The sequence below is a fragment of the Callithrix jacchus genome, chromosome 5 (assembly GCF_049354715.1).
Source record: "Callithrix jacchus isolate 240 chromosome 5, calJac240_pri, whole genome shotgun sequence".
NCBI classification, from domain to species: domain Eukaryota; kingdom Metazoa; phylum Chordata; class Mammalia; order Primates; family Cebidae; genus Callithrix; species Callithrix jacchus.
The window spans coordinates 8,848,509-8,869,395 of record NC_133506.1 but is presented as its reverse complement, the minus strand read 5'-3'; the positions used below and the strand labels follow the sequence as shown (position 1 = coordinate 8,869,395).

The following is a 20,887-nucleotide window of genomic DNA, read 5'->3' as shown; positions in this document are numbered from 1 at the left end:
TACCTCCAGCCCTTCTCTCAGGGATCCCACTGCAGCCAGAGGACATGACCTTAAGCTCCAGGTACTTCATCTCAGCAACCTGTCCCTACTTGGCCTTGGAGCCACCAATGTCAAGGTGGCAGCTGCTGCTCTCCTGGGCCAAGGGGGAGGTTAGTGAGTGGAAGGAAAGCTGGCCCCAGGGGAGCAGGGTGGGCAGAGGAAGAAGGCGGCTTCCATATTAATCTCTTCCCCGGGTGGCTCAGTGTATGGGTCAGTACTGACTTAGTGCCAAGGGCATTCAGCAAAAGCCATTTTTCTCCCGTCTCATCTTTCTTCCTTTCCTCCAATCTCTCCTTATTCTCCACTTTTTGATTCTTCTTTGTGTCCACATCTCATTTTATTGAAGCCACTCATGGGGGTTAGGCACCCACAGGAGAGTTGTTACTACTACTGACTCTCCTGCCAGCCACCTGACTCTGCTCCTGAGAGTCCCCACCCTTCCTCTTCAGATTAAAGCAGGGACCCAAGTGCAAATGCCTACAGGTTTCCACAGGTGACATTAACAAACTAAGCAGGTGGCTGTGGACGGCAGGATTAAAGGAGAGGTCTGCTTCAACTCTCACTGGCTGTTGCCCTGTGGTGGGTGGGCTCAGGGTTACCAGAGCTCCTTGATTTTTCAAGAGCAGCTGGACTGCTGGACCTTTGTGTGGGTAAGGGGATGCTGAAAGGGATTATCCCACTGCCTGAGAATGGCGGTTGAAGACAAGGATGTGTCTAATGAGATGCTGCCTGCTGGGACCAGACCTCCACACTCTTCCCCCTGCCCAGGACTTACTAAATCACTTAAGATGCAGGGCTGAGCTGTGGGGCCTGCGGACCACCTGAGTGTTACCCATCCAAGCACCCTTTATTCATTCTTTCAACAAAGATTGAGCACTCTGCTAGGTTTTGGAAATACAGCACTGAACAGATGAAAAATGCTAGGAGGGTATTCTTGAAAGGGCTTGAAATGTATCTTCTGGAACTCAGAAGTGTTTGTGAACATGGAGATGAGGTCTATTTCTGACCAGAGAATTCCTGAGGTGGGAAGCCAATGGGAACAGCCCACGATGACTTGAAGGGATCAGGGAGAAGGAGGGACAGTCCTGCTTCCCCTCTCAGTGTCCTAGAGACCTTGGAGGTAGATGGAGGACCATGTTGTTCCTGGGGCCCCAAGCATTGATGCAGGGAGGTAAGAGGAGGCTGAGCTGTGGGTGGCACAGGAGCCCAGCATACTACATCAAGGAGATGGGCTGTGAGCCTCTTAGATTGCACAGAGATCCCCACTCCTCGCTGAGGGTCCAGGACAAAGCACTCACCAACACCCCCAACTTATGCATGTAGTCTACTGAAGCCTCAGCATCAAACAAAACAAAACCCCAAAACCTAGTGTGAATTAGAGTAAGGTCATCTGTATCTAGGCATAGAAGCTGTGCCTGTAATCTCAGGTACTCCAGAGGCTGAGGCGGAAGAATCACTTGAGGCCGGGAGTTTGAAGCTACAGTGAGCTTTGACCATGCTACTACACCCCAGCCTGGGCAACAGAGACTCTGATTCTTAAAAAAACAAAATCTCCTCTCACCATCCTCATCATCATGGCCAGTGAAGAGACTTTACTTTTCTCCATTTCTCCTCCCCACCCACCACACTGGAAGGGCAAGAGCTCAGAAGAAGAGACCACTTCTTGGAACTGAATGAGTTGGAAAGTTTAAGATGAGCCAGACTGAGTTTGAAAACCAATGTGCCTAATTCGTTATTGACTGGGCCCAAGATGTTGAGATAAGAAAGGAGCATTTGATAGAGGTCAGTTAGATAAAAAGCAAACACTTCATGTCTGTACACTGCAATGAACCCGTCACTTATTACACACATTAAGTCACCCAATTTTTAAACAATAATTTTCTCTCTGTGCCAAGCCCTCATCTATGTCTTTACATCTGCTAGATCATTTGAAGCTCACAACAACCCTATAGAGGGGTCCTATCACTACCTCCATTTTACATATGAGGATGCTTTGGCACAGGCAGGTTAAGTGACTTGCCGAAGGTCACACTACTGGTAAGAACAGAGTTTAGACTCAAATTTAATAACTGCCATCATGCAGTTATTTGTATCAAATTTAATAACATGCAGACCAGTCAGAGCACATTTATAGGCGAACCTGGGCTGTCAGCTGTCACTTTGATGCCTGTGATTTACATGTGAATTGGGAAGCTCTGTGGGGAAGAGAAGGGCAGGTTGGGGTAGCAATGAACTCAGTCCAGTGGACTCTCATAAATGGGCAGGATTTTGGGGAGGTGGGTCCATCCTTATCTCCATTTTGCAGATGGGGAAAGCCAAACTTGTTCAAGGTTACCATGGCTCAGGGTCCCTGGCCCATCCCTCTCTTCACAGGCTTCTCACTTCAATTTCTGTCCTGGGAACTAAGAAACCTAGAGGATGGGACTGCTCCCATGCCTCCTTCTGAAGGAGAGGGAAAGGGCAGGGCTCTGTATTGGGTGGCAAGACACCTAGGTCCAGGCCCCCTCCTCTCAGAATGGGCCATCCTAGGTCTGGGAACAGCAGATACTGACCTGACCTGGCCCCAAAGGCCTCCTCCAGCGGCTTTAGGGAGGCTAGGCGCTGACCAGGGTGCTGAACCTGTATGACACCTTCCTCTTAACACAGCCTAGCTGCGGGAACTGGGAGGGGGAAAGAAGGGTTCCTTCATATTTTTGCCACTCAAGGACCTCAGTGACTGATTTAGCACTGTTTACTGGAAATGCTTTGGACTTGAAGCCAGGATTTGTGGTCTGTGTGGCCTTAGGAAAGTCACTCAACAGCTGTGGACCTGCTTTTTTCATCTATCAATAGGGAAGATAGATCCTACTAAACTCAGAAGGCTGAGGTGAGTAGCACATGGAGCCAGGTGACAGAACCCTGCACAGAGCCCAAGCCCATTGCTGTGGCCTAGGGAAGCCTCTTAGGAGCTCCCCCTCACAAAAGGACTTCTTGGGCCTGTTTCTTCCTCTGTGGAATGGAGGTTGTGCAGGTGGTTTCAGGTGCTCCTCCTAATCAGGTGTGCTGGGCACTGGGGCTGCAGGAGGAAGTACTCAGAAGCATGATGCACACTGTGCAAATAGGACTGACTGAAGAGCCTTAAGACCATCACTTCTTTCTCATACAAGTCCTGACGTGGTTTCCCAGCTTCTGGAATGCGTTTTGCCCAGGGACCCATGCACCTTGCCTAGAGGGGTGTGAGGTCTGGGTACAGCAGTTCTGCTGAAAAGAACAATGACCTGGGTCCCAGTCATGATTCTGCCACCCCTAGGGGTTATGTTCAGCATCTCAACTAATGCCACTAGTTGTGTTTACCTTGGGGTTTTCAGGGGTACTACATGTGATGATGAGAAGCCTAGCATACTGTGTGTGCACCAGATAAATGCTTGTTTCCTGCACTGGGGGGCATTCCAAGGTTCCTCTCCTCTTGTCCTTAAGCCCCACCCTTATCTATCCATATGACTTCAGTGACAATTGCAGCAAGCAACCATCGAGTCCCAACTATCTGTTAAGAAGACACATTTTGATGGATCTTGCAAGAATCCTGCAGGTAGGGGTGATGCTCATTTTGCAGATGAGGAAGGCTACACAATGACCAAGGGAGGGCTGTGAGTCACCCATGCTTGACTGAGTCTGAGACTCCTGCTTGACCTTCAGCAAATTACTGGATCTTTCTAATCTTTCCTTTTCTCATCTAGAAAATGGGGATGATACCTCATTATGGTTATGATTTGAAGATATAATGTACGCTATAAAGGTGCTGCATTTTTAAAGATACATGAAACACATTTGAGTGACCCATGGGGGCAAAGGAATGGAGTGGATACTGAGGGCAAAATCAGGGAAAATGCCAAATCAGACTTCTTGCATGCATTAATCATCATGTGCTGTTAACCAAGAGGACTGACTGGCTCAATTCTTTGTACTTGATAATCATGTAAAGGACAAAAGACATAGTACATGTGAGCTACCCACACATCAAGTGTACACAAATCTCATGGAAAACTTGTTAAAATGCAGATTCTCATTCAATGTCTGGGGTGGGGCTGGCTTGAGATTCTGCATTTGTAACAAGTTCTCAGGTTATACTGCTGCTGCTGCTGGTGGTCTGAGTAACGAGGATGTAGGTCTTCCTCTCCCTTCTCAGTTCTCAAACTTGCATAATCATATGAATCGCAAGAGGAACTTGTCAAAAACGGACTTGAAGGCTCTTCCCTTGAGACCTGGATTGGGGCCCAGCCTGTACTAATGTGTACTTAGAGCAAGCATCTCAGGAGATGGTTAGGCTCAGGCATGCCAGGCTGTGGTACCCATTTATATCACGGTCCATGGCATAGACAACGCAGAAGATTGGCTTGCCAGCCCTCTGTCCCACTGCACCTGCCTGGAAAGGTGGAAAGACGGAATAAAGATATTTTCCCAAGATCCCATGCCAGTATCATTTGAGAGGCCATGTAGGTTCCAACAACCAGATGCGTTCAATTGAGCCTTGGACTTGGATGAGCTGGCTGAGTGGTGTCCAGATGGCAGTGTGAAGGACATCCACTTTTTGGTGCAGACATAGGCAGCTGCTGTGTGTCTCTGGAGTGTCTAATCCCAAGAGCATAGCAATGATGATGTGATCCTGCTGCTCTCTGGACCCTAACCCTTTTGGTTACAAAAGGCAAATTTCTTTTTACTGCAGATGAACCCCAGGACTAATGCGTAAGCAGCACACTCTCACAACCTTGTCCCTCTGAACCCACTGTGACTCTCACAACACTCACCTTAGGGTGGCTCATCTGGAATGCAGCTGTTCAAATGACCATCCAGTGTCCTCTATTGCACTGCACCGTCGCCTCATGTTCCTCTAAGCAGGGGCTGGGCCTTCCACTTTGCACCTCCCACGGGCACTGCCTCTCATGTGGTGCTCAAACCTCCTGTCATTGTTGCTAGGTGTGTCCTCAGTCAGGTAGGCCTTGCCACCATCCAGCTAGGCACTGCCCACCATCCTGCCTGCCATCCTTGCCTTTTGACCCACCTTCCAGGACAGATTCAGGGCCAAGCATGGCTGCAGTGACTCAGGGTGTGCCTTGTGGTATCCCAAAGGCAATAAAGAGCTGGGGACTTGGATGTCTGCCTTTGAATATCTTTTTTGGTGCAAAAAGTCAATGGTGGGTTTACACGGATATAAGTTTTATGATAGAGACAGTTGGGGATAAACATGTGGGGAATCTTCCCTCTCCATGGTGTCTTATTGGAAATGTACAGAAGTAGACAAATTTAGGTGAAAAAGAATACGAACTACTCCATAGATTCTAATTTTCCTCCTGTGAAGAGAGGCATGGATCATTAATAAAATGTTATTAGCGACAGTAGAAAGGCCACAAGAGAAGCTGAGTTCCAAAGAGTGAGGCTGCGTGGAACTTGCTATCTATTTTTTAACTACATATAAACAACTACTGACCATCAGGCAAAGGAACACCATGTCCACTGTGAGCACAATACATTGTTGGAGTTTCAGTCTCAAGAGACTCATGACTTCACAATGGAGGTTGACAGATGCTCATGACTGAGCATATGAATGCAGTAAAAAACATAGCTAACTCAAAGAATTGAGGAAGAGACAAGCCAAGGTGAAGGTGTGATGTGGGGGCTGCTGGTACATCATAGAAGTGGTCCGATTTGGTCTATTGTACTTCAGCACCAAAAGACGATTTAGAACCAGATCGTTATTCTACTTGTAATTCACTGGATAAACAAAGAAATTTCAACTCAAACCAAAGTGATGATGTGAATCTCATTAGATCTGAAAAGGTCACAGGAACTTCCCTAGAGACAGAACCTGCCCTGTATCACACCCCGCCTAGAACCATCCCCAAAAGTCAAACCAACTCCTCTGCAGCTCGCCAGCCACCTTCATCCCAAGGTGGTGATTATCAAAGCTATAGACTGCTCTCCAAGGGAGACTGACTCTGGTCTCTGCCTTGTAGGTCAAAATTCTCCTTTTTTAAATGAAAGAGAAAAGCACGATGAGGTACCACTTCATACTAACTAAGATGGCCACAAGCATGAAGAATAACGAGTGTTGGTGAGGATGTAGAGACACTGGAACCCTCATAAAAATTACCAGTGGAAGTGTAAAATGGTACAGCTGCCGTGGAAAACAGCCTGGCAATTTCTCACAGAGTAGACTATAGAGCTACCATGTGAACCGCCAATTCCACTCCTTGGTATATACCCAAATGAACTGAAAACATTTGAAACTCCAACAACTGAAAACTCAAAAACTGGTACACAAATTTTCTTAGCAGCATTATTCATAATCGCCTTTTTGTAGAAACAACCCAACTGTCCATCAACTGACAGAAGGATAAGGAAAATGTGATACATCCATACCATGGACACATGCCATAGCATGAAGGAATCTTGAAAACATCACATGAAATTAAAGAAGCCAGACACAAAAGGCCACATATTGAGTGATTCCATTTATAAGAACTGTCCAGAAAAAAAAAGTCTTTAGAGATAGATGTTAGTGGTTGCCTGAGGCAGAGGGCAGGGGAATGGGAGTCATGCTAATGAGTTTGTGGTTTGTTTTTGAGGTGGTGAAAATGTTCAGGAATTAGAAATGGTGATGGATGTACAACACTGTGAACATACTAAACCCTCTGAATTGTAAACTTTAAAAGGGTGAATCTTATGGGTATATGAATTATATCTCAATAAAGCTGTTGTTAAAAAAAAACGAGGAACAGGTCACTTAGTGCTGATGTTTATTGCTAAGGCTCCAATCTTTTGGGTTCTACAAAATATACACCTGAACATTACACTTTGCTGCTTGATGATTACTCATGACTGGAAGGAGGGAGGCCAAAATAAGCACCATCAGCTTGACCAGGAAGTTCCTAAAGGCTCCATTCACTTCCTCCCATAGAAAGCCTAAGACAATGACAGTTTCTCAGTGTCCTTGATGCAAGGAAACTCACACACACAAAAATGGCTGATTCTGCAGGTGAATCACAATTTTCTGTTTTCAGAAAACAGAATTTTGTATATGACTATCTTTTTGACCTTTGCTACTAAAAAATCTAAGTGGCAAATATATTGTTTAAATTTTATCTTTTCCTCACATCAAGGACCTAAAAGTTATCTGCCTTCGCTGCTTCTGTCTGATGGTCTCTAGTCTGATGTTCCTTTAAATACTTCTTTTTATAATAAAGGATATTTTTATGAACAAACTGCTCTAATTCCTCTTGGTTGCAAGTATGATTCAATTCCAAAACAAAAACTAACATTCCTCCCATTTATCAGCTCTCAAAGAAGGTTATAAGCAATGATTGAATCTACACCTCCGCTTGATCTCTGGGTCTTTCTCCAAAGCACAGATGTTCTAAAGGTTTCAAGGTGGTTGGCTTCCCTGTCCCTGGGATCTTTTACTAAATCACTGCTTGCCATGAGGACTGACAGAAATACCCAGGGAGCTGCTCATGCTAGCCTCCCCACCCAGGCCTAGTTTCCACCTGAGACTAACGCTGGGCCTAGGCATCAGTTTAGTTTTTGTCTACCTGTTCTTAGGGTAAGCAGAAAGGCAATCTTAGGCTACAGAAAACAGCCCAGCAGATACCCCAGAAAAGGCCTGCTTCCCTATAGGTAAGTAATAGGTCCTAATTTAGGGAAAGGAATCCAAGGAGCTGAGAAGTGAAAGGACCCACGTATGGTTGAAATGCTAGCTTCAGAGCGGAAGTGACTACCACCTTGATCTTGTGCCTCTTAGCCTGGTGCTCTATCGTGCTCTTTCCATTCCAGAACAGGGCTCATCACTGCCCTCGTCTGTCGGGCCTCGGGCTGAAAAGGATCCGGAGAACACCAAAGGTCAGGTGGGCCGGGTCACCAAGGCACAGGGCTCCCTGCTCCTCCCAAAGTTCAACACCACACTCAGACGTAGCCCATGCTCCTGTGCTCTGTCTGGGCCCCGTGGGGTCCAAAAACCAGAGTTAGGCAAGAACTATACAAGGTTCAAAGCAAGTACCACCCTGAACCGTCATTCTTTGCCTCTGCCCCAGTTTCTAGGGTTACCAAACACAGAATGAGACATCAAAATGCTTTAGAGCAGGAAAGCCACCTCCAATTTCATAGGCTTGGCACGAGGCCCAAAAGGAGAAGAGAATCGCTTAGGGTCATTCACTAAGTTAGTGGCAAAAATAAGATTAGCCTTCAGGTCTGTTCTGTTTACTCCTCAGCTTTTTGACTACTGCTGCGCATGCACAGATGGACCTACAAAACTGGCCCAGACAGGAATAGCTGGAGGATTTTGTCTCATCAGAATGATTCAGTCTTTCCACAATGTTCCTGCCCTTGTGAAAGTCATTCCTGTGGCCTATGGGATTTCCAGTCACTCATTTCCATCCAGGCAGCCAGATGGGGACTCATCTTAGTGATGTCAGGAGCAATGGCAATTAATGAAGGGAAGGCACCTGAATTAAGCAAGAATGGGCACAGGGTAGGAAAAAGGGTCATTCAGCGCTATAGAAACTCAGACTCTAAAGTCTCATAAATGGAAGGAACTATGCGTTAATGTAAAAAGAAAAGTGGGAAACCGGCAACATGAATTCTGTATTGACATTTGGTTCTTAATAATAACATCCAAAATGCATTCTGTTCTTATAGCCCCGAAACTGAGACTGCATCTGGTCAAGGATATATATCGCTGGAGGTTGCCGGAGTCTCCCTTGGGAAGTGGGGAGGAGCTGGTGGTGAAAGACACACACTGATTCTCTTTGGGACCTATCTGCAGCCAGGTGGAGAGGTGCAGCAGGTGCCTTGGCTCTGATAAGGGGTGGGGAGGCTATCCCAGCTGTCTTGCAAACACATGGGCAGAATCCCTTGCCCCCAGCCCGCAAGAACACAGTTGCTGATGGAGACAGCAGTGGCAGCTCCAGGAGAGTGGAGGGAAGCCTGGGATGTTACATTCTTGAGGCTTTCACAGGTACATGTCATCGAAGCCCGGCGGGGGAAGATGGTCTGGGTTAGGTCTGGAATGGAAAGAGGGGCTGATGAGTTGGAGTGATGGAGAGACCAGGGTGCAGACATGACCCTGCACTGAGAAAGGCTGCCCTTCAAAATGATGTCATGGTGTGAGGAATTTAAAAACATGCACTCAAGAGCCAGACAGCCTGGGTTTGAATCCTGACTCCCTCACTTGGTATAAGTTACCTAATCCTTCAGGGTCTCATTTTCTGCATCTATAAAATATAGATAGCACCATCTACCCAAGACTGCTGAAGAAAGGATCCACTGGGTTTTTGACATACAAACTTTCAAGAATTGTTAGTTCCTCCTCCTACTTTGAGTCCTCCCCAGAGGGGAGCTGGGGGAAGAGAGGCATTGAGGGATGGGGAGCTCCTAGAAGGCTCCAGGGAGGCATCAGGCAGAGCCCTGGAGGAGGCTCCGCTCTCCTGGAAGCAACACGTGGAGGCAGCTGTAACTCTTGAGCCTGGGGCTAGAAAGCTTTGTTGCTGCCACACTGAGCAAAGCTGCCATCAAGTCCTACTTCTCAGCATACCTGAGTGACTACCTACCCAGATGGGCTGGTCCCAATGGGTCCAAAGGGGTCAAAGCGAGCTCCTGGGGGCACAGCGCCTGGAGGAAGCCGGCTCGGGAGGCCTGACGATGGGTCAATTAGCGCTCTTGGGAAGCCAGATCTCAGGGGATCCACAATCATGCCACCTCTCCGACGCCTGAGGCAAGAAGAAAAGTTGGGTAAGTAGGTGTGGCAAGGACTGTCCTTGGAGAAAAGGCAAGGGAGGTGAGAATGGACCAAGAATGGCAGGGATATCTACTCTTGATGGCCCAAGCAGACATGTGAATGGCTGAGAGCCAGTAGGAAGTGGGCAAGGGCAAGAACACAAAGCCTACACGAAGAGCAGACCTCACAGCTGAGTGAGTACTTTCGGCTCTGCAGGGGCTGGTTCTTCTGCATAGTGCTTTTGGTTCTGTAGGGCTCCTCAAAATTGAGATCCCCGCCAGATCCAAGAGGGACAACTTGATCAAGACCAAGAGCCAGAACTTCCCAAGGTCAACTACAGTGCCCTCACGAGGTTCTGCAGGGTGAAATTTTAGGTTTAAGGACTAATAATAGCATTGAGATAATTCATGGTGTTGGTTTTTTGGGCTCTCTTTTCTTTAACGGCCTCAGGGCAATTTCTCACTGCCTGTGGGTTGCCTATGTCTGGCTCCTGAAAGTATCTGTCCCTCATGGAGCTCCACGGACCTGACCTCATGTGCTCAAACTAGGATGAATGACCTGATGGTTCCCCAAATTTTGAAGTCACTGCTTAAGCTGTACTGCAGACCTACGTAATCTCCCCACTGTCTAAAAATGAGATGTTGAAGTTGGCGTCACTTTGCAGCAGAGCTTAAAATCTAGTCTAAATCATTTAGAGAAGAGAGTGGATAGCTGAGGCTGTAGTAACTTTGTTGGATGCATGATAAGAACCATCCAGAGTCTAATGGGACTCAGAGACTCCCTTTATCAAGTGGGGTAGCCTCTGAATAGCCCTGAGCTGCCCTAAGGCCCACCATGTGCTCTTGACTATACATCTGATAAACTAGGGTGGGCAGGGGGGCTGGGAAATGGCAGAAGAGCTGCCTGCTGGGCTTGCTCAGCTCCCTGCCAACACTCAGCGCTCTCCTGCATTGCACTAGGTGTGGAGGAGCAGCATATGTGGCAGTGCTTTCTCAGCCACTCAGCAACAACTGCCTCCTCCTCCCTGAAGACAGAGACTGACCGAAAACTCTAAAATTAGAAGATGAGCTGGGGCTGAAAAGCCACAAGAGCAAGTTGTGTTGCTGCCACCCCCCAAGCAGTACTCACCCAAAAGGGTCTAAGTCTTCTCCCCCGACAGCAAATGGGCCCAGGGGATCACACCTGAAACAAACAAGAGACAATTATTTCAAGTCCCAGAGCAGCCAGGCACCTGATGCATGTGGGATCACAAACACTCCCAGGCATGGGGGACAGGGGAAACCCTTGCACGAGACCATAACACAAGGGATATTTCAGGGTGGTCCTTGGCTCAGATGAACACTGATAATCTTACAATGGCGATTACATGAGAAGAGTGTAACACACACCTAAAAACATGGATTAAAATAAAAAAACAAACAAAAACCATGGATTAAAATATTAAATGTTAATATTAATTGGTAACCTTTTATTAGTAACCTCCAGAAAATTTTATTCACATCTTTCTGCATTTTCTTAACTTTATATAATGAACCAAGAAGTTTTACATCAGAAAAATATTATTCTTAAACCCCAAAACCAAAATCCCAAAGCTAAGATTTAAAAGCTTCGAAGGAAGATGTATGGAGTCATATGTAGCTAGAACAGTGCTTCTCAACCTTTTTGTCAATAGCCCCTGTATACAATTTTAGTACTACAGATGTACTGTACTACAGATGTACTATAGATGTACTGTGCCCACAATTTTAGTACTACAGATGTACTGTACTACAGATGTACTACAGATGTACTATGGATGTACTACAGATGTACTGTGCCCACAATTTTAGTACTACAGATGTACTACAGATGTACTATGGATGTACTATGGATGTACTACAGATGTACTGTGCCCACAATTTTAGTACTACAGATGTACTGTACTACAGATGTACTACAGATGTACTATGGATGTACTACAGATGTACTACAGATGTACTGTGCCCACAATTTTAGTACTACAGATGTACTGTACTACAGATGTACTACAGATGTACTATAGATGTACTATGGATGTACTACAGATGTACTGTGCCCACAATTTTAGTACTACAGATGTACTGTACTACAGATGTACCACAGATGTACTATGGATGTACTACAGATGTACTACAGATGTACTGTGCCCACAATTTTAGTACTACAGATGTACTGTACTACAGATGTACTATAGATGTACTATGGATGTACTACAGATGTACTACAGATGTACTGTGCCCACAATTTTAGTACTACAGATGTACTGTACTACAGATGTACTACAGATGTACTATGGATGTACTACAGATGTACTATAGATGTACTATGGATGTACTACAGATGTACTACAGATGTACTGTGCCCACAATTTTAGTACTACAGATGTACTATAGATGTACTATGGATGTACTACAGATGTACTGTGCCCACAATTTTAGTACTACAGATGTACTACAGATGTACTATGGATGTACTATAGATGTACTATGGATGTACTACAGATGTATTATAGAGGTACTGTGCCCACAATTTTAGTACTACAGATGTACTGTGTATCTGTTTATACACTGTGCCTGCAGGAGGGCCACAAACCATTGTCATCTCCAGGACTGCCCCCAACCCCAGTAACCGATTTCTGCCTTCATGGAGAATGCATGAGCTAGAAATCACAAAATGACTCCACGCTTTCTGGAGAGTAATTCTGTATTATCTCTGTAACATATATAGATATACACAAAAAATACATAATCCTTCAAAAGTCTTACATGTCTTTTTTTTTTTTCATGGTAGCACTTTAATTTTTTTCTTACACAATGATGTGCTGCTGGAGCCGAATGTTCTCATATAACAGTAGAAAACCAAAATTTGTTGTAATTTCTTAAAGACTGAAGAATTGCATACCAAAAAACCTTATATAAATGAAAAGGATGAATAAATTTACAGGTGTAAATGCAAACCACTTTCAACTCAAGGCAAGTAACAGCCCACGGTGTTCTGGCAGGAAAACATCAGCTAAGAAAGGAAACTGGGTCCTATAGGCAAGACAGACACGACAACTGGTTCAGGAGCTCTTGCCAGCCACTAGAGAAATCCCAGAACACTCAGCCCTGACACATTAATACCCTGCACCAGTGGGAGACTGCTGGCCACACAGACCCGCCAAGCCTTGGACTTGTCTTCCACAATCATGTCCTCACCTCAGCCATGAAGTGACTGAATCACATGTACTAAGGCTTGAAATCAAAAGATACGTACAAAGTATTAAACAAATACCAAGATAACGGTTAACTTGAATACAAGGTCAAAATCAGCAACAAGTTCTATAATGCAGTGCTGATATCAGACACAAGCTTCAAGGACAAACTTTTTTCCAAAGGCTTATTCCAGTTTGGTGAGGCTAGCATGAGGTACACACATTTGTCAGGGGCAAATTTATACATCCGAATTAACCTATGCAGCAAATGCTACACATCTGCTTGTACTCCATTTAGAAGCATTTGCAGTGGATATGGAGGGGCCCAACTTGTCATACTTCTGCTTGCTAATCCACATCTGCTGGAAGGTGGACAGTGAGGCCAGGATGGAGCTGCCAATCCACACTGAGCACTTGCGCTCAGTAGGGGCAATGATCTTGATCTTCCTTGTGCTGGGCACCAGGACAGTGATTTCCTTCTGCATCCTGTCAGGGATGGCTGGGTGATTCCATGCCCAGAAAGGAGGACTGGAACAATGCCTCCAGACTCTGAAACCACACATTGCCAATGGCAATCACATGGCTGTCAGGCAGCTTGTAGCTTTTCTTCAGGGAGGAGGATGACGCGACAGTGGCCATCTCCTGCTCAAAGTCCTGGGTGAAGTGGCACTGCTTCTCCTTGATGTCACACATGACTTCCCACTCAGCTGTGGTAGTGAAGCTGTAGCCATACTCTGTGAGAATCTTCATGAGGCAGTCAGTTAGGTCCTGGCCAGCCAGGTCCCGACACAGAATGGCATAGGGTGAGCACAGCCCTCATAGATGGGCACTGTGTCATGGACTTCAGAGTCCATGACAATGCCAGTGGTGTGCCCAGAGGCAAAGAAGGACAGTATGGCCTGGGCTGCCACATACATGTCCAGGGTGTTGAAGGTCTCAAATATGATCTGAGTCATCTTCTCTCTGTTAGCCTTAGGGTTCAGGGAGCCCTCAGTCAGCAGCACTGGGTGCTCCTCCAGGAATACATGGAGCTCGTTGTAGAAGGTGTGGTGCCAGATCTTCTCCATGTCTTCCCAGATGGTGACGACACTGTGCTCGATGGGGTACTCAGTGTCAGGATGCTGTGCTTGCTCTGGGCCTTGTTTTCCATGTAGAAGTCTTTCTAGTCCATGTCCACCATCATGCCCTGGTGTTGGGGGCACTTGACAGTGAAGGAAACACGGTTTGAGGGCATCATCCCCAACAAAACCAGCTTTGCGTATGCTGGAGCCATTATCAATGACAAGCACGGCAATGTCTTCTTCCATTGTGATCAGTGGAGGAACTGGGCAGCAGAGCAGCGGGAAGATGTGGCACACAGACCGGCAGTAGTGAGTGAGACCCTCATATATCTCTATATTCTTTGATCTGATAATTTCATGTCTAGGTATCCATTTAAATAAAGAATATGGAATTTAAATTAAAATATGCTCACAAAGACATTAATCAAGGAAACTGGAATTAGCCTAAATGGAGACTAGTTAGGAACATCATGGCAGATTCCTAAATGTAGCCATGAAAACAATAAAAACCATGTTCTTAGAATGTTTTAAAAATGATGTGGAAAAACACTCATGCTCTAGTATTTAGTATCGAGGGGGAAGGGGGTTATCAATAGCAGAGGGAAATCAACTGTGAAAAATGTGTGCAGGTGTATATGCAGGGTGGTGCTGGTATGTATATTAAAACTAAAAGAAGCATACTAGGCCAGGCGCAGTGGCTCATACCTGTAATTGCAGCACTTTGGGAGGCTGAGGCAGGTGGATCATGAAGTCAGAAGTTCGAGACCAGCCTGATCAACGTGGTGAAACCCCGTCTCTACTAAAAATACAAAAAAATTAGCTGGGTGTGGTGGTGCACACCTGTAATCCCAGCTACTCAGGAGGCTGAGGCAGGAGAATCGCTTGAACCCAGGAGGCCACTGCATTCCAGTCTGGGCAACAAGAGTGAAACTCCATCTCAAAAAAAGAAAGAAGTGTACTGAGAGTGTAAACAATGACAGTTACTCCTGGGTGGTGAGATCTTTATACTTTCCTGTTTTTTCTGCACAGGATATGGATATAATACAACAAAAATATTTAGTATTTTGAAAGATGCACTTTGGAATCTTCACAGAGCCCTGGCAAGCAGTACAAACCTGACAGTTCTGGGGCACTGGCAGTTTCCTGCCAGACCTTGGGAAAGCCTTATAAACAGCAGCTAATCTAACCTTACAGGTAAGAAGCCATTAATTAGAAATCTGGGAAAAAATCCAAAAGTAGGTTCTCCTCCAGTCAGTTCCATCCAATGGGCTAGAACTGTAGAATACTGTGATTTAAATGGACAAGGCCACGTTTCCTAGGGAAGGAATTTTTCCTGACCTAGATTACTGCTCCCAAGCCACAGTTCATGGAGCTAGCAGTCAAAGTTTCTGGTGGCCTCCAATATCCTGCCTAACTGGAGGCAGACCAGGTGGTGCCAGAGGGAAGTGAGGATCTTACCTGACTCCATGAAGTGCCCCGCCACACAGAGTGGCAAACATAGGTGGCTTCTAGTGGATGTTAAAATGAATAGAGTCTTGATTACTCTGAAATATGCAACCATCTTTATTTTTCTCTCCGGATCACAGAATTGGGGGAGGAGAGAAGAAACAGAACAACGACGTCCAGAAAGGCAGTTGCAGGCTGGGCACAGTGGCTCATGCCTGTAATCCCAGCACTTTGGGAGGCCAAGGTGGGCAAATCACTCGAGGCCAGGAGTTGGAGACCAGCCTAGCCAACGTGGCAAAACCATGTCTCTATTAAAAATCCAAAAAAAAAAAAAAAAGGCCAAGTGCAGTGGTTCACACCTGTAATCCAAGCACTTTGGGAGGCTGAGGTGGGAGGACTGCTTGAGTCCAGGAGTTCGAGACTAGCCTGAGCAACACAGTGAGACCCTATCTCTATCATTAAAGAAGAATATAAAAATTTTCTAAAAAAGCAGTTGCAAGGCTCGCCCAATAATTTGTGTACTAGAAATTGTAACAACATATTCAGTAGGCTCATATTCAACACAGACTCACTGCAACACATGAACACTTCTGTGACCTCATTATGTACACACTTAGAACCCATTTATTTATTTATTTTTTTCTTTTCTTTTTTTTTTTTTTTGAGACCGAGTCTCACTCTGCTGCCCAGGCTGGAGTACAGCGGCTCAATCTCGGTTCACTGCAACCTCCACCTCCCAGGTTCAAGCAATTCTCCTGCCTCAATCTCCTCAGTAGCTAGGATTACAGGCATGTGCCACCATGCCTGGCTAATTTTTGTATGAATCCATTTAGAATAAACAGCATGGAGGAGGGGGATCCATCTTTCTCTAGATAGCCCCCTCTTGGCTGACTCTCAGTCTTAGATGTGCTAAATGAAGCTCTGGGGATTTTAAAAATCATTTTTGTACATGGCCTCTGAACTCAAACCCCTACTACTTCAAATGGTGATCAACTGAAGGAAATGATCCACTCTAACCTTGCAGGAAAAACTGCATGGCTGAGCCCACTGGGTAGTATGTCGCTACTGCAAAAGCAACTTCTTTAAGGGATTGGAAGGTGATCCTGAACACTCATGATTTCCTCCTTATGTGCTTCTCTTTTATATAAAAGCCATATGCCTCGTTGGGCACACAAATCCAGCTGACACCTAGCTGAGGTGGTCTGGGATGGGAACTGGAAAGGCCTCAGGACTGGGAGGCAGAGATGTGCTCTGGACTTTGGGTTGGGGATTTTCCAGCTGGCTGCCAGGAGTCTGCCATGAACCTTCTGCACTTCCTTCTTTAAGATATAAAATCCAGGTGGTAACACCCACAGGGCCTGCCATGATGGTAAAATGTAGCATTGTATGTGAACAGATTTGTTAAAGGAAAGACCTGGAAGAACGAAATAACAGCGGCCACTACTATTTGTTGAGAGCTTGCTTTGTGTCAGATGCTGTGCTAAATTTAGTTTTTAAAAGATTAAGATCCACTAGCAAGATTTTTACTTCCTGTTCCTGTAACACTGTGTTCTGCTGGTCCAGAGGTCTCAGTTCCAGAAGGAGGACGCTGCCACCAGGAAACACAGCAACGCTTCCATTAAACTGGAAGTTAGGATTGCCAACTGACACTTTGGGCTCCTCCTACCTTTAAGTCAACAGGCTGAGGAGAGAGCTACAATGTTGGCTTGAGTGAGTGACCCCAACTATTAAGATGAAATCAGCCTACTGCTTCACAACGGAGGTAAGGAAGAGTACACATGGAATACAGGAGATCCATTAGGGAGTCTCCTAATATTACCATACCCAGTGATTAATATCAATGGGAAACTACAACAGCCCAATCCAGGTAGGACTACAAATGGCCCAGACCCTTCAGGAATGAAGGTTTGGGTCACTCCATCAGGAAAAAGAAAACACAACCTGCATATGTGCTTACTGAAGGCAAAGGGAATACAGAATGGGTAGTAGAAGAAGGTAGTCATCAATACCAGCTACAACCACGTGATCAGTTGCAGAAACAAGGACTGTAATTGTCATGAGCGTTTTCTCCTTTTCTTAAAAACATGTTTGTGCATGTATACACTTGTATTAAGAAAATATCTTCACCCTTATTATTGTCTTTATTTAAAGATTATGTATGATCTCAGGAGATGTGTATGGGTTCAAGTTGACAAGGGGTAGACTTGTGATGGTTAATATTGAGTGTCAACTTGATTGGACTGAAGGATACAAAATATTGATCCTGGGTATATCTGTGAGAGTGTTGCCAAAAAGAGATGAGCATTTGAGTCAGTGGGCTAGGGAATGCAGATCCACCCTTAATTTGGTGGGCACAACCTAATCAGCTGCCAGCAAATATAAAGCTGGCAGAAAAACATGAAAAGGAGATGATGGGCCTAGCCTCCCAGCCTACATCTTTCTCCTGTGCTGGATGCTTCCTGCCCTTGAGCATTAGACTCCAAGTTCTTTAGTCTTGGAGTCGGACTGGCTATCCTTGCTCTTCAGCTTGCCGACAACCTATTGTGGGACCCTGTGATTGTGTAATGGCCCAGACCCTTCAGGAATGAAGGTGTGGGTCACTCCAACAGGACAAAAAAAAAAACACAACCTGCTGAGGTGCTTACTGAAGGCTTACATATACATACACATATATGTGTATATATATTTATATGTATTTGTTTATATATATGTATTTGTTTATATATACATATATATATAAACAAATAGGAATATATATATATATTTCCTATTAGTTCCTGTCCCTCTAAGAAAACACTGATTAATAAAACTATAAAACATATTTTAAAGAACTGTCCATTATATTTACCCACATATTTACCATTTCTACCACTCTTCTTTTATACCGGATGTTTGAAGTTTCCGTCTGGTATCATTTTCATTCTGTCTGAAGAACTTCCTTTTACAATTCCATTTGAGAAGATCTGTTGACTCTAAATTCTCTTAGTTTCTTTTCACTAAGAATATCTTAATATCCTTTAGAAATGAAGGTGAAATATTCACTGGATACAGAATTCTGGGTTGACAATTGTTTTTTTCTCCATACTTTGAGAATGCTGTTCTTCTTTCTCGCCTCCATGATTCCTGATTAGAAATTCATAATCATTCAAATTCTTGTTCCTTTATGAGTAATGAGTTGTTCTTCTCTGCTTTCAAGACTTTTTAAAAAATCTTTAGTTTTCAGCAGTTTGATTATATGTTTGGGCATGTACTTCTTTAAGTTTATCCTATTTAGGGTCTGCTAAGCTTTTTGAATCTATAGGTTTATGCCTGTTGCCAAATCTGAGAAGTTTTCAGCCATTACTTTCTTTAAAGAGTTCTGTACTGCACTTTCTCCTCTCCTAGGACTCCAGTGTCCCCAAAGTTAGACCTTTGATAATTGCCCCACAGATCCCTTAGACATTATGTTTAAATCTTTTTTCTCTCTGTTGTTCAAACAGAATAATTTGTTTACCTATCTTCAAGTTCACTGACCCCTCAGTCAAATCCATTCTATTACTAATTTATCCAGTGAGATTTAAATTTTCTTATGGTATTTTTCAGTACTAAAATTTCCATTTGGTTCTTAATGTCTTCTGTTTATTAGCTGACATGTCTATCATTTCATTCATTTCAAGACTGTTTGCCCTCACTTCTTGGAGCATTTTTATAATAGCCACTTTAAAGTCTGGCAGATAATTCCAACATCTGTGTCATCTTAATACTGACATCTGTTGATAGTCTTTTTGTGAGCTGAAATTTTCTTGGTTCTTTTATGCCCAGTAATTTTGACTTTATCCTAGTTACTTGGAACATTTTGTTATGAGGCTTTAGAATAATCTTGATATTTTAGCAGGCAATCAATCCAGTTAAGTTCAGGCTCCAGGTTTTTCTTTCGATGTCAGTTCTGTTTTTACAGGCTTTACAATGTTACTAAGGTCTCTACCATGCTTGTGCTATCTAGTTGTCAGTCTGGGACCTGAACAGTGAGCTCTCCTGTAGTTATGTTCTAGAAGTCTTTGATGTGCTATTTAGAATCAGATCCACTTACATACAGCTACAGGTAAGGCCATAACAACTTTATGGGGTGCTTTCTCAGCTCTTCCCTCTCTGCAGTCCACTCGGTACTTTCCATTTCTCTGGACGGCTCCTTTTTGGATCCTCTGATCAGAAAGCTGGGGCTTTATTTACCTGCTCTGTCATGTAGTTCCTACGACTGTACCTGTGACCAGAATCAAGTGGAGGGAGGACAATGGGAAGAAAAAAGCAACAGTGGTTTGTCTCATACTCTTGAGATGACAGGTCCTCTTGTTGGAAAGGAAGGTTCTTCCTCAGTTTTAGGTGTGTGCAGACTGCTGCAGACTGGGATATAAATGAATGGAGAAAAGGAAAAAGAAACATGGGAGATTTTTCCCACTCTCTCTGAGCATTAGTAGAACCTTTCCCTGCTCTTTTAGCCAGAAGTGCAGGCCTTTCCTGGAACACTGTCTGTCCATGCCAATGTTCATTTCCTTACTTTGGGTGTGCTTGAATTTGGACTGGAAGATATTTCAGAGGAACAATGGTGAATTCACTGCCCATTTAGTGGTATTTCAAACTCTGCTATTCTCCAATGTGCTTTCTCAATGAGGACTTTTCATATTCTCAAATAGCTTCACTCTATGCATTCTGTAAGGTTGCACTGAATGGGAAACTCAGGATGGCATGTGCTTACTCTAGAACCAGAACCTTCTTAACCAGTACAGAATGCCAATATGGTTGCCTTCACAGCTGCTAATTTGTACCTGTGGTTGATCACTGGGTGTGAACACTGCACACCAGGCTGCTTTAGGAGTGCCAGCTGTGGTTTCATAGAACACCTAGTATCAACAACCTAAATATTTTCAGATCCTAATCCACAGCATTATTTGAACTACCTAGGCCAGTGCTGCTCAAACTATCAGGTGCACATGAATCAAGTGGAGGATCTTACTAAAATGTAGATCCTCCACTTGACTCACGTGCATTCAGAAGACTAGGAGTGGGACCTTAGATTCTGCATTTTTCACAAGCTCCCAGGTAAGCTGACATTGCTGGTTTGGGGCTATACTATTTCCCAGTCACAGTACAATTCAGCCATGGAATTTTGGTGTCTGAGTTTATTAACTTCGTCTAGCCAAGTGTGGAAACTCAGAATTGGGGAAATGAAGATGCTGATAACGGCAAAGAAGTGTATGAATACATATACAAGAGTAGCACTGGTCACAGGGCCCTGAACTAACAGGGCAATAAACCTTTCCTTTTCCTTACCCTGAAGGATATCTTGTGAGATCAAAGGTGAACCAGGGACTAAGAAAGATTGGAAAATACTACATTTAGGCTAAGTGA

At 44.6% G+C, this 20,887-nt stretch overlaps 1 protein-coding gene across 3 annotated transcripts in view; it reads right to left on the bottom strand.

Annotated features, from left to right (window-relative positions):
- Nucleotides 1-6,797: 6,797 nt before the first annotated feature.
- The window catches only part of PSMF1 (proteasome inhibitor subunit 1), a 54,845-nt gene continuing 40,755 nt past the window's right edge, over nt 6,798-20,887 (bottom strand). For 2 of the 3 annotated variants that reach the window (XM_078375466.1, XM_035298209.2), the window contains 3 exons: nt 10,913-10,966; nt 9,618-9,776; nt 6,798-9,071 (listed from right to left, as the gene is read on the bottom strand). In XM_078375466.1, coding sequence (XP_078231592.1) covers nt 9,020-9,071; nt 9,618-9,776; nt 10,913-10,966 — 265 coding nt within the window. In that variant the 3' untranslated portion in view covers nt 6,798-9,019. The remainder of the gene's footprint in view (nt 9,072-9,617; nt 9,777-10,912; nt 10,967-20,887) is intronic. The other variant, XM_035298210.3, reaches the window with a different exon arrangement.